We start from the raw sequence: 13,205 nt of genomic DNA on the forward strand, positions 1-13,205 counted from the left end.
CGGGAAAGCACACGTGCAGGTGTCCTGGCGCTCTGGGTTTTGACGAGGCAGTTTACCCGGGTATCCCTTGGACCAAGGCCTAGAGGGGAAGACCGTGTGAGGGAGGGCATGCGCGCCTCTCCCTGTGCCCATGGTACGCAGGCGGCCAAGCAGACTCAGGCTGAACCTGCCGGCCCGGAAGTATGATCAGACATCGTGGTGGATCCAGTGGTGTCTGCCCAGCGCCTAGGGCACTACCAGCAGAGCAGATGAGGCCCAGGGATTGTGGAGCCTGTGCTGTTCCCTCTGGTGTGCTTGAGTAGGTGTGAGGTTCAGGTTTCCTGAAACAGAAATGCCCACTGTGTGCATAGTGGCACCTGGATGTGGGCAGGGCGGCGTGCTTGCTGCCTTCACCTTCCCAGGTGGTGCTTGTGGCCCCACCTGGGTTCCACACATGTACCCCGTTCCCTCCGTGAGGGATGACTGAGCTCCGGCCCCAGTTCAAGAGCTGGGGCACAACACTGAGCAGGGCCCCTGGTCGGGGAGAGCAAAGGTATTTGCCCTTCAGGCAGGGTTTATGGGCAGGGGACGGCTCAGCACCCTGTGGCCCTTGGGGCAGTGAGAGGACAGGAGGGCACAGCAGGCTCAGCCGTTTCTTTCTGGGGGGCTCTGGGGGCTCTCCAGCCCATCCCATGGTTTTGCTCTTAGGCTGCTGCCTGCATTGATGAATTCATTTAGCAGTGAGAGTGGGTTTGGTGCCTGCCGGGGTCTGGGACTTGGGAGTCTTCGTGGCCACACTGGCTATCTGTAGGAAGCAAGAGAATGACAAGACAGCAGCTGCACAAAAGGAAATTGTTCAGGAAACACAGCGGCCAATCAGATGATGGGGAGATGGCAGTTTAGGACAGATGTTCATGTGAAATCTGAGGACAAGACAGTCTGTACTAGATGCCAACAATCTAGAAAGGTGGAAGAGGCATGAGGTCCCTGCGGCTGCAGGCGTCGCAGCAGGAAGGCAGCATAGGGCAGGGGCAGCAGGGGTCCTTGAGGTGGGCACTGATGCTGGGAGGGCCAGAGGCCTGGAGGCGGCCCCAGGGACCCAGGTATGCAAGGAGCCAGCGGGGACGACCAGGGGCTGAGCACCAGTGGAGCCCTGGTACCTGCTCAGGCCATGGCCAACTCACATCAGAGCCCGAGGTCATTCCTGCTTCTGCTTCTCCAGGTGGCACCAGCTCTGGAGGATGTGCTCTGTCCTCGACACCAGCCACCCTGCAGGAAGTCTCTGCTCCTCTGCACCCCACCCCCCGTCTCCCCTCTGCCTTCCCTGGGGAGCATCCCACTTTGCAGCCCCTACGCTGACCTGTTGGGCTCCCGGGAAGTGGCAGTCCTTTTTCTAAATGAGATATAATTCATGTAAAATTTACCCTTAAACAGTGTGCAGTCAGTGTTCTTAGTACATTCACAAGGTTGTGCAACTATCAGCACTGTCTGCATCTGGAACATTGCCCCCCCCCCGCCCAAAAAGGAACCCCGTTTCATCAGCAGCTGCCCCCACCCCCCGTCCCAGCCTAGCAACCACTAATCTACCATCTCTCTCTGGATTTTTCTGTTCCTTACACTTGACGTAAATGAAATCACACAATAGGTGGTCTTTTATGATTGGCTTCCTTTTCTCAGCTAATGTTTTCAAGGTTCATCCATGCTATAGCACATTTCATGTGCTATAACCACATGCATGTTTATCCGTTCATCAGGTGACAGACATTTGGGCTGTTTCCACTCTTTGTTGTGATTCATGCTTCTGTGAACATTGTGCACAGGTTTCTGTGTAGACATGTCTCTGTTTCTCTTGGGTCAGAGAAACGCTGGGAATTTCTGAAGAGCTGCCAGACTCTTTCCTAGAGTGGATTCCCATCAGCAGAGTATAAAGGTTGCAGTTTCTCCACATCCTCTCCAATACTTGCTATGTTTTTTGTTTTTTTTTAAGATTTTATTTTATTTAGGGCGCCTGGGTGGCTCAGTTGGTTGAGCAGCTGCTTTTGGCTCAGGTCATGATCCTGGAGTCGCGGGATCGAGTCCCACATGAGCAGGGAGCCCGCTTCTCCCTCTGACCCTCCTCCCTCTCGTGCTCTCTATCTCTCATTCTCTCTCTCTCAAATAAATAAAATCTTAAAAAAAAAAAGATTTTGGGGCGCCTGGGTGGCTCAGTCGTTAAGCGTCTGCCTTCGGCTCAGGTCATGATCCCAGGGTCCTGGGATCCAGCCCCACATTGGGCTCCCTGCTCCACGGGAAGCCTGCTTCTCCTCCTCCACTCCCCCTGCTTGTGTTCCCTCTCTTGCTGTGTCTCTCTCTGTCAGATAAATAAATAAAATCTTTAAAAAAAAAGATTTTATTTTATTTATCTGACAGAAAGAGAGAAGGGAACACAAACAGGGGGAGTGGGAGAGGGAGAAGCAGGCTTCCTGCGGAGCAGGGACCCCAATGTGGGGCTCGATCCCAGGACCCTGGGATCATGACCTGAGCCAAAGGCAGACACTGAATGGCTGAGCCACGCAGGCGCCCCACTTGCTGTGGTTTTAAAAAAAATTATCATAGCCATTCTAGTTGGTGTGGAGTGGAGTCTCATGGTTTGATTTGCATTTCCCTGATGACTGATGATGTTGAGCACCTTTTTATGTGCGTGTTGGTTCTTTGGAGAAATGCCTATTCAGATTTTTTGCCCATTTTTTAATTGAGTATTTGTCTTGTAAGAATTTTTTATATATTCTAGATACAAGTTCTTGATCAGATCCATGATTTGCAAATGTATTCTCCCATTCTGTGGTTGTCTTTTCACTTTCTTGATGGTATCATTTGTAGCACAAAAGTTTTTAATTTTCTAGGTTACTTATTTGAGAGAGAGAGCACACAAAGGCAGAGGGGGAGAGAGAAGCTGACTCCCCACTGACCAGGGAACCTGACGTGGGGCTCGATCCCAGGACCTCGAGATCATGACCTGAGCCGAAGGCAGACGCTTAACCAACTGAGCCACCCAGATGTCCCAAAAGTTTCTAATTTTTATCAAGTCCAGTTTATCTGTTTTTCTTTTGTTGCTCATGTTTTTAGTGTCAGGTCTAAGAATCCATGGCCAAATCCAGGGTCATGAAGATGTACCCCTATGTTTTCCTCTCAGTTTTATAGCTTTAGCTCTTACATTTAGGCCTTTGATCCATATTGAGTTAACTTTTGTATGTGGTGTGAGGTAAGGGTCGAGCTTCCTTCTTTCACATGTGGACTTGCAGTTGTCCCAGCCCCATTTGCTGGAAAGATTCCCCTCTCCCCCAGTGAATGGGTCTGGTACCCTTGTTACAAGAATCTGGAGGGCAGAGATGTGCCTGGTCACTCTTGTGTCCCTTTCATCTGGTAAATTGCCTGGCACATATTTGACACTCATTAAGTTCTTTCAGGAAATATTTCTTTGAACACATCATTGTCTGCAAGTGAACCTCTCCAAAAACTGGGGAAGGCTGGAAGGGCCCTTCATGTTGACTTTGGTGCAGGCCACACCCAGCACACCGAGGGGGCCTTGGGCCAGCCTGCTGCCCTCAGGTGTCTGCACAATCATCTTAGTCCAGATCTCATGCTCTTCTGCCTCTGCCACCAAGCAGCTCCTTTTCACTAATTCACCTCAGATACTGCTGCCGGTCTGTCACCTGCAGCGTCCCAGCCCCTCCTGGCAGCAAAACCCCACAGGGGCAGTTGGAACGGTTTCTCATCACATGCCTGGTGGCAGAGCATCCTTGCACTGTGCAGCCCCTCTGTCCAAGTGCTGGGCATAGACAGCACTAACCCCAGGGACGAGGTGCATTTTCTCCAGTCCACACCGAGTTCCCTCTCCCCAACCTGCCTGGAGAGGGTCTGGATGGGGGAGCTGACCACAGGCCCAGCCCAGCTCTGCTGTGTCTCCTCCTTGCTCTGTTCAGGGATCCACGTCCTGTTTGCATTCTCTGCCCCTTGGCTCCCCAAGGGTCTTGGTTCAAAGCTGCACCCCAGGGGTGACCAGAACATTCTTCTGAAAAAGCGGGGATTCTACCCACGCACACAGGAGTGCGCCAAAAAGGGAACAGATGCTATTCTCTGTTTAGAAAGAATTAGAGCTATTAAATTCGCTTGAAAGTGCTTCTTTAGGGCTTAGAATGTTCAGTTCAGTGCTTTCTCAGCTTCTGTGCCAGAATAGTCCTTCCTTTGGGAGTGTCTGGACTTTGTTCTGGTCAAATCGAGCCCAGGGAGCCAGGATAGAAGAACGGCACAGCTGTGTGAGGAGCTGGGGTGCAGGGACTACACTCGGCCCTGCAGATGCCGCGCCGTGGGGCAGCTTCCTGTGGGGGCAAGGATGCCACACTTTATCCAGGCAGAGAGCACCAGCTCTGAGCACACAGTCGACCTTCCATTCCCACCTCCAGGAGCATCGCACCTACCTGGGGGTCTGTGCCCTGTCCCCTCTGGGCCTGCTCCTCTCCTGGCTTCTCAGGTCCCCCTTCCCTCTTGTCTGGCTGTGTGTCAGCCCCCAGGGAACACCCACTTGACCTTGGGGCAGACTCCTGCCTGGCCTTCCAGAAGTCTCCATCCTTGTTCCCTGTAGATCAGCTTGAGTGATATCATGTCAGCCCTGCCCAGAGCGGCCCTGTCCAGAGCTATTCTTGTGCCTTCTCTCTTCTCTTGAGCAAGACCCACAGCTGCCCTGGCCTCCAGGCCTCTGCCTCCAGGCACCTTCTTGGGGGTCCCCCTCTCTGTCCTTCACTTCCTTCTCTGCCTCGGGCAGAGAGAGCCTGTGGTCAGCCAGTCTGTCTTCGAAGCTTCCACAGGCCCCCTTTCCTATTCTGTGGCCCATGTGCATCAGCGATTGCCTGAGTATGGGGTGCCGTCTTTTGGCATCCCGGTATTTGCCAGGTGGGAGAGAACAGTCTCCACGTTAGGGGCTCTGTGGGCGGAGGTGCGAGTGGCTGGCTGGCCTATGAGGAGAGCCTGGCTAGATCAGGAAGCTGAGAGTTTGCTGGGAGTGCATGCTGTTCCTGGGACGACTCAGGCTGGCGCGGGTTTCACAGGTAGAATTACCCGATTCACAGGCTTAGAACTTGCTCCGTCCTCAGGGAGGGGACTGGCCAGCTGGCAGCCAGCCGGGTGATCCAGGTAGGTAAAGGCAGTGGGGGCAGAGGTGAGGGGCTCCATGCTAGGTCAAGCATACCTCACGGCGGGAAGAGGGTCGCCCTGTGCATGTGCATCCGGGTGGGGAGCAGGGCTAGTGTGGTTCCACTTGGTGCCGTGGGGCAGTTGGAAAGCAGATTTCCATGTGAGCAGTGAGGCGATAGTCGTGGTGGATGGTCCTGGGAGGGGCAGCCCTGGAGATGAAGAGGGGACTCCCACCCCGCCTTCTGCAGGCACTGGCCTTGCATGGTGGCTCATGATCAGAAGCTGCATGGGACCTCAGAGGCCCCAGGGATGGCTGCACCCTGGGTACACTGCTGACAGGCCTGCTTCCTGTCCTCACACTTCTGCCTTGTCCCCAGGACACCCTGTTCTTCCTTCCACAGGGTGACTGGCACGTGGTGGGTGGTGGTGGCAGGCAGCGACGAAGTCCCCGTGGCCTCCCCCAAGAGCAGCCCAGTTTGACTGCAGGTGGAGGGAGGTGGGAAGGGTGCGGCTTGCAGAGGGAGTGGACGCAGTTGCCGCATTATGGGCAGCCTCTCCCCGGGCCAGGTGCTCAAGGTGTCATGGTCGAGGGCTGAGGCTCAGGCAGTGACGGCTACAGAAGCAGTGACCCCCTGAAGGGGCTTTGGGCTCTGCAGGCCTGTGGCAGGGCACTGGCCGGTCTTCTGCGGTGTGAAAGGGTGGGGGTGTGGCAGAGGCGGTGGGACGGGGTGAGGGGCGAACCGTGTGCTCAGGGGGAGCTGCAGGGGGAAGCTGCACATGGGGGGGCTCCATCCTCAGGGTTCTCTGTGCGGCTGCTTAGGGCACATCCGTGCAGAAGAGGCAAGAGGGTGAGGTGAGGCCTGGAAGCATTCTGAGCATTTTGCCAGGTCCCGTGGACAGTATGGTGAGGGCCGGGGTGAACCCTATAGAGCTTCGCACCATGGTGCCCCCCCCTCCCCGCTGCTGGCTTTCTTCCAGTAACACTTAGCAGTCCTATTGCAGGTACAGAGAGGGGCCTCGGGAGAGTTGGACCTAGAGAATAAACACATAAGGAAATGGCATCAGGAGTGAGACCCGGCAGAGGGAGGCCCCTAAAAATGCCAACATTGGAATTACCTATGTTTAAAGAACCATGAGACGGGGCGCCTGGCTGGCTCCATCGGTGGAGCATGAGACTTCTGATCTCAGGGTTGTGAGTTCAAGCCTTACGTTGGGTGTAGAGATTACTTAAAAAAAAAATCTTGGGATGCCTGGGTGGCTCAGTTGGTTAAGCGTCTGCCTTTGGCTCAGGTCATGGTCCCAGGGTCCTGGGATGGAGTCCCACGAGCAGGGAGCGTCTTTCTCCCTCTGCCTGCCACTCCCCCTGCTTATGCTCTCTCTTGTCTTGACAAATAAATAAAATCTTTTAAAAAAAAAAGTGTGAATTGTGGGGCGCCTGAGTGGCTCGGTCATTAAGCATCTGCCTTTGGCTCAGGTCATGATCCCAGGGTCCTGGGATCAAGGCCCACATGGGGCTCCCTGCTCAGCGGGAAGCCTGCTTCTCCCTCTCCCGCTCCCCCTGCTTGTGTTCCCTCTCTTGCTGTGTCTCTCTCTGTTATATAAATAAAATCTTAAATAAATAAAGTATGAAATGTTTAAAAAATAAAGTAAAATCTTAAAAAAAAAAAAAACTGTGAGAAGCTTGCACATGTGAACAGAGAATAGGAGACCCTGAAGAATGACAGTGGGAATTGGGGAAAGAACCAACAGGTTCAACACAGCTGAAGAGAGAATTAACAAAATGGAAAGAGGAACTGAAAAACTGATCTGGTGTGCAGCAGGCAAGACGGAATGGGTACACACATGCTCCATGACATGTGCAACGGTCCTTGTGGAGCATTCCAGAAGGAGGCAGGGGGCTTGGGAGGGTGTTGAAAAGGTGGAAGTGGAAATTTTTCCAGAATTGTTTAAAGATGCCCACTCTGAGATCCAGGAGTCCCCCAGATCCTTCATTTCAGTAATGAAAAGTGAACCCCCACCTGGGTGTATGTCCTAGAGAATCTGCAGAACACAGAAAAGGAGAATTATTTGTTCTCTTTATTGGCCAAATTGTTTGTATTTTCTACATAGACAATTATATTACACACAAAAGATTAGAGGTGTTTTCCTTATTTATTCACAGGTGAATCCATAGTAAGTTGTTAGAGTCAATAAGAAATAAGTCAGTAAGAAAATTCAGCAACATTACTTAAAAAAATAATATACTGGGGCACCTGGGGGGCTCAGTCGGTTAAGCGTCTGCCTTCGGCTCAGGTCATGATCTCGGTCCTGGGATCGAGTCCCACATTGGGCTCCTTGCTTGGCAGAGTCTGCTTCTCCCTCTCCCACTCCCCCTGCTTGTGCTCTCTCTTTTTTATTTTTAAATAAAATCTTTAAAAAAAAAACTTAAAAAGTAATATACAAAATAAACTGTGTTTCTGTCCACCAGCAATAATCAAAAAATTATTTATAAAGTTAACAATGCAGAAAGTGAACACTATCAGGCGGGTGGGGATGAGGGGTCAGCAACATTGCTGTGCCCGGCTCAGGGGAGAGCAAGTCGGGGTCCTCTGGACAGTTGGCGTGCACTCCTGGGATGCAGCGTCCCACCTCTGCAGGCTTCTGCACCCCCTGCCAGGGCTCATGGATAAGGATGTGCACAGCGGGGTTGTGAGAAATAGTTCCAGATGGCAAACAACCCACATGTCCATCAGCAGTAGAACTGATCAAGAACGTGTGACCGGGGGCCCTGGATGGCTCCATCACTGGAGCATGAAACTCGTGATCTTGGGGTCGAGTTTGAGCCCCATGTTGGGTGTATAGATTACATACATACATACACACACAAGCTAAAAATAAAGCAAAATGAAACACCATGTAAAGGCTTCACCCAGGCAGTGCGGTGGGCTGGGAGCTCGAGTGGGCAGCAGCTGGGCAGACAGCATCAGAGGGTTTCAGTTGCAAGTGAAAGAAATAAAATGCACAAAAAAATTAGTTTTATTGGGGGAATATATGATTAAAAAATAGACACACCTAAATTAGTTTGTTTAGGGTTATCTTCAAAGATGGTAGAACTATAAAGGCAAGGAGGCAGTCTAACGCTTAGGACAGTGGTGTCTTCAGGGTGAACAGAGGTGTGTGGTGGGTGTGTCTCCGACACGGCCTTGTTTTATTTCTTGGTGAGTGATGGCTACACCAGTGTTAAATCATAACTGCTCATTAAACTTATTTCTGTATTCTGTACATTTCTCTGTATACATTATAGGTCATGGTTTTATTTTTAAAAAGAATAAACATACCATTTACAATAGTGTGTGTGTATGAAGCCTGGGAATAAATCTGACAGAAGATGTACATAGCCTTTAAAGAAGACCTAGCTGAGTGGGTACACCATGGTTTGGGTGGAGCCCGTGTCTGAGCCCCCTGGGTGGGCCAGCAGAGTTTGTGGGAAGAGCAAGGGCCGGGAGTAGTCCAGACAGGCCTGAGGAGGAAGCCGAGCGGGGACTTTGGAAATGCACATTGCTCGCAGCTGTCGTGGTGAGGACGACAGAGCGCTGGTCAGGTTCACACTGACCCACAGAGCTGGTGGCATGCTCGGACACGGGGCTGTCGTGGAGAGAAGGGTGCTGTGTGCTGACCGTCCCGAGAGGCCCAGTTATCTGCGTGGGGAAAATGAAATGTCACACAGTCGGCAAAAGACCAGATACAGAAACGACTTCGTTAGGAGGCAAAGCTATAAAACTGACAGTCGATTTCAGAGAGAAGAGTTTTGACCTAGAAGTAGGGAAGATTTCTTAAACCAGGTAAAAGAGGAGAAATCAGGGAAGAAAAGATATATGAATTCAACTACATTAAAATCAAGAGTTTCCACCAAAACAAAAGGCACCATGGAGTGAAAATACATTGTAAAAACTTAGAAAACAGAGAAAGTGGGAAGGAGAAAAGGTTTTGTCCTCCTGCCACCACAGTGGCTGCTGCTGACAGATGAACACACACAGAGGGAATGGCGGGTCGTCAGTGGGAGAGTCTGGTGAGACGTCAGATGGATGCATAAAGCGTCTCCCCACGAGGCCTGTCCTCACCACAAGGAGAGAGGGCAGCAGTTCATAGTGGGGGTGCTGCCATGGCCATGGCTACACGCTCCTGCCAGGCTCGAGCACAGCTTCCTGACCAAAATCCCTGCATGTGTTCTGTGGGGGCAGGAACGTAGGGAATCCGGAAGGCCATTGCCTTACGTCTTGTAAGTCGGAAATTGTTTCTGTTCTGGACGGACTGTGCATGTTGGTATTTGGAGGCCCGTGTCCCCCATGTTGTGCATGTTGGCGGTATTGGGAGGCGAGGCCTTTGGGGGGGACTAGGTCTTGAAGGTGGCAGCCCCATGATGGGATTCGTGCCCTGAGAGGGTATGCTGCCCCTCTCTGCTGTGTGAGGGCACAGTGAGGAGTGAGCACAGTGAGCACACATCTGCAGTCGGAAAGGTTCTCACCAGAACCCAGCGTGCTGGCACCTTGAACTCCTGCATCTAGCTTCCAGACTGCAAACAAGAATTGTCTGTTGTTTGTAAACTGCCCAGTCTGCCGTGTTTTGTTAGAGCAGCTTCAATGGCCTAAGACAGTTTGAAAACAAAATGTTAAAAATTTGAAGGCGCAAGGGGGTGATCTGTAGTATCCAGTGGCCCAGTTCCATTAAAGACTGGAAAGTGCAGTTGCAGAGGCCCCTGCTGGTCTCCCTCGGAGAGGTGGGGTGTATGGTCTGTGGGCCAGGCAGGTGGGGAGGGCAGTGGTGGAGGGGAAGGGGGTTGCCCTTTGCTGGGTCCTGGGGGGTGTGGGATGGGACTCACCCTGCAGTCTGCTGGCTTCCTCCTTCCCTGGAGTAGCAGCCTACGGTAGAGCCCCCCTTGCTCTGGATGCTGCTCTGCTCGTGGTCCTAGGACACCTGGCTTCCTCCCAACCCCCTGACCCCGACCTCCCCACCACCACCTGACACCCGTGGGACGGCTCTGCCAGCATTCAGTTGGCTGCTCTTTATCCATGTGTCAAACAGAACGGCCCACACTGTGGCCTCACCACCTTCCCTGCCTGCCCCTGGGCCCTCTTGGCTTCTCAGGCGAAGTCGGGTCGGGAGGGATGTCCGCTCACTCCTCCCCAGCCTTTCTCTCACAAACCCTGCTGCTCAAGACTTTGCCTGCACTGTGTGGCCCTTCTCAGGGTCTGTGGAGCCCCACGGGCTGGTCATGCATCTGGTCCTGAGTGCTCCCTTCTCTCTCTGTGTCCCCCCATCCCCTGTGCTCTCTGCCCCCACAGCGGCACCCCATCCCCCAGAGCAGCCTTCCCCGCAGACTGGCTCCACTCCTCCCTGGCCTCACTGTGCTGTGCTGGGTGCCCATGCCCAGGCACTGGCTGAGACATGGAGCCAGGACTCACCTGGTCCTCCCCACGGGCTTCTGGAAGCATCTGCTGATCCCAAAGGAGGCCCCAGAGCCTCTGAGCTGCTGGGAGTGAACAGTGAGTGGGCTGGTCCTTCTTCCAGCACGGGGCATCTGGCCTTGAGTAGGTCTGGTCTCAGAGGGCAGGGCTGTGGTGCTGAGGAGCATGCCCATTGCGAGGTTCCAGAACAGCAGAAGGACCTACAGACACACCAGTCTGTGGCATTTAAAGGGTTGTTATTTGTGTGGAAACTTGGACGCAGAATAAAAATATGCCAGATGTCAGCCAGACACACCCTGATATCGACATACCGACATTAAAATTGCCTTGTTCTGAATAGCTTTAGTTTTCATTAAAAAACTTAGTGGGATGGGGGTGCCTGGGTGACTTGGTTGGGCATTGGGTCGTGGTCTCAGGGTCGTGAGATCGAGCCCCGCATTGGGTTCCACACTCAGCGGGGAGCCTGCTTGGGAGTCTCCCTCGCCTTCTGTCCCTCCCATCCGCTCATGCTCTTTCTGTATCTCTCTCTAAAATAACTGAATAGGGCACCTGGGTGGTTCAGTTGTTAAGCATCTGCTTTCGGCTCAGGTCATGATCCCAGGGTCCTGGGATCGGGCCCTGCATCGGGCTCCCTGCTCTGCGGGAAGCCTGCTTCTCCCTCTCCCACTCCCCCTGCTTGTGTTCCCTCTCTCGCTGTCTCTGTCTTTCTATGTCAATTAAATAAATAAATAAAATGAATAAAATCTTTTAAAAAAACAAAAAACTTAGTGTGATGGAAGCTGTGTCCTTGAGGTGGGGACACTCTGGGAGCCCCAGGGAGGAAATGGCTCCAGAGCACCAAGTCACATCCCAGCTGAGCTGGAAGCCCCTTCTCAGTGGGCCCAGTGTAAAGATGGTGGCATCCATTCCTGCTGCAGATGGACGGGCGGTGGTGGCCCATGGTGGCCAGGCCGACTGAGAGTAGCCAGAGCATCCTGCAGGATGCAGCCCGGCTGTGTCCAGGTTCCTCTGAGGACAGGGAGCTAGAGCCTGTAGAGCCCAGTGGAGAGATGCTTGGCCCAAGTCTCCCTAGAGAGCTCCTGGGCAGTAATGAGCATGGGAAGATCAGGGACGGGACTTCAGTCTGGCTCGGTTTTATCGTGTAAGTGACAGGATTTCTTGCCTTTGGAGCTGGCAGATGTGGGAAAGGGTCTGCTGTTGTAGGTGGGTCTACAAACCCCGCCCTCCGCAAGCAGGTGGCCTGCACAGCAGCTGAGGGACAAAGGGCACACCACTTGATGGGCAGGACACATCGTTCTGGGCCAGGCTGCAGGAGCCCCTTGTTCCCGGAGGCCAGCACCCGACCCTGCTAACTCTTCTCTTGCTGTCTCTCAGGCTGGAGTGGGTGGAGATCATCGAGCCGCGCACCCGTGAGCGTATGTATGCCAACCTGGTCACGGGCGAGTGCGTGTGGGACCCTCCTGCCGGCGTCCGCATCAAGCGCACCAGCGAGAACCAGTGGTGGGAGCTGTTTGACCCCAACACATCCCGCTTCTATTATTACAATGCCAGCACCCAGCGCACCGTGTGGCACCGGCCGCAGGACTGCGACATCATCCCACTGGCGAAGCTGCAGACCCTGAAGCAGAACACTGAGTCACCCCGCGCCTCAGCGGAGAACAGCCCCGGGAGGGGCAGTGGCGTCAGCCGCGAGGGCAGCACCAGCTCCTCCCTGGAGCCCGAGCCGGATGCCAGCGAGAAGGCGCAGGAGCCTTCGGGGAGGACTAGCCGGCAGGCCCCTTTTGGGGCTCTGAAGGACGAGAGCGGCAGGTGAGGCGGGCGGGCGGGCTCGGGGGCGCTGCGTGGGGCCCGAACCTCATACCAGCGGTTGCTTCCCACCTTTGCCCGCAGATGCTCTCGTTGCCGTTTGGCAGGAGCCTCTGTTGGTGATGAGAAGGGCCCGGTCTGTCCTTATGGAGGTTTTCTGGCTTATGGCTGTGAAATTGTTTGGCTCTGTCCACTATGGGAAGCGTGAATGTGGTGTTAGGACCCACCAGAGGCACACCCCCAAAAGTGCCCTGTACCTCAGGTGCCGCACACCCCGGTGCCCACACCTGGCAGGCACAGATGCAGGGCCCAGCACTCAGGGAGCCAAGTCTAGCAGGAACGGCTGGTCAGGAAGGTGCTGGGACGGTATGCCCTGGGGACAGGCGATGACAAGAAGCTGGGGAGGATGGAGGGCCATGACCATTGGCCTCGGAGGCCAGGCAGGGGCAGGGTGGTAGGGATGGGGTGCGTGGGGCCAGGGGTGGGGCGGGCTGGATTTCACTCAGGGATGGTGGAAACCACAAAGTGATCAAACCTGCTTTGTGCTGAGGGTCCATTTTGCTCCTATGAAAGGGACGTCCAAGGGGCCTGGGATGGAAACGGGTGGCTGGCAGCCATCTGTGGGAGCTGGAAATGCTCTTCTGTGTGGCGCAGTTGGGTGGGCGTGCTGGCAGATTTGCGGTGCTGTGGGGGGCTGGGCAGCTGGCTGTGGCGCTCCTAAATGGGACGGGGAAGATGAGGCACATACAGGGGTCAGATCAGTGTGCATGCTGGTGCTGGGGAGGCAGAAATTTCCTTCTCTCCTCC

The 13,205-nt window shown here is 54.0% G+C and overlaps 1 protein-coding gene across 1 annotated transcript in view; it reads left to right on the forward strand.

Annotated features, from left to right (window-relative positions):
- The window catches only part of ARHGAP39 (Rho GTPase activating protein 39), an 87,391-nt gene that overhangs the window by 41,998 nt on the left and 32,188 nt on the right, over positions 1 to 13,205 (forward strand). The window contains exon 3 of the mRNA XM_028093628.2: positions 11,967 to 12,401. Coding sequence (XP_027949429.1) covers positions 11,967 to 12,401 — 435 coding nt within the window. The remainder of the gene's footprint in view (positions 1 to 11,966; positions 12,402 to 13,205) is intronic.

Source organism: Eumetopias jubatus, unplaced genomic scaffold (genome assembly GCF_037043125.1).
Source record: "Eumetopias jubatus isolate StellerSeaLion01/CBP00866 unplaced genomic scaffold, mEumJub1_p1.0 scaffold_4, whole genome shotgun sequence".
NCBI lineage: Eukaryota > Metazoa > Chordata > Mammalia > Carnivora > Otariidae > Eumetopias > Eumetopias jubatus.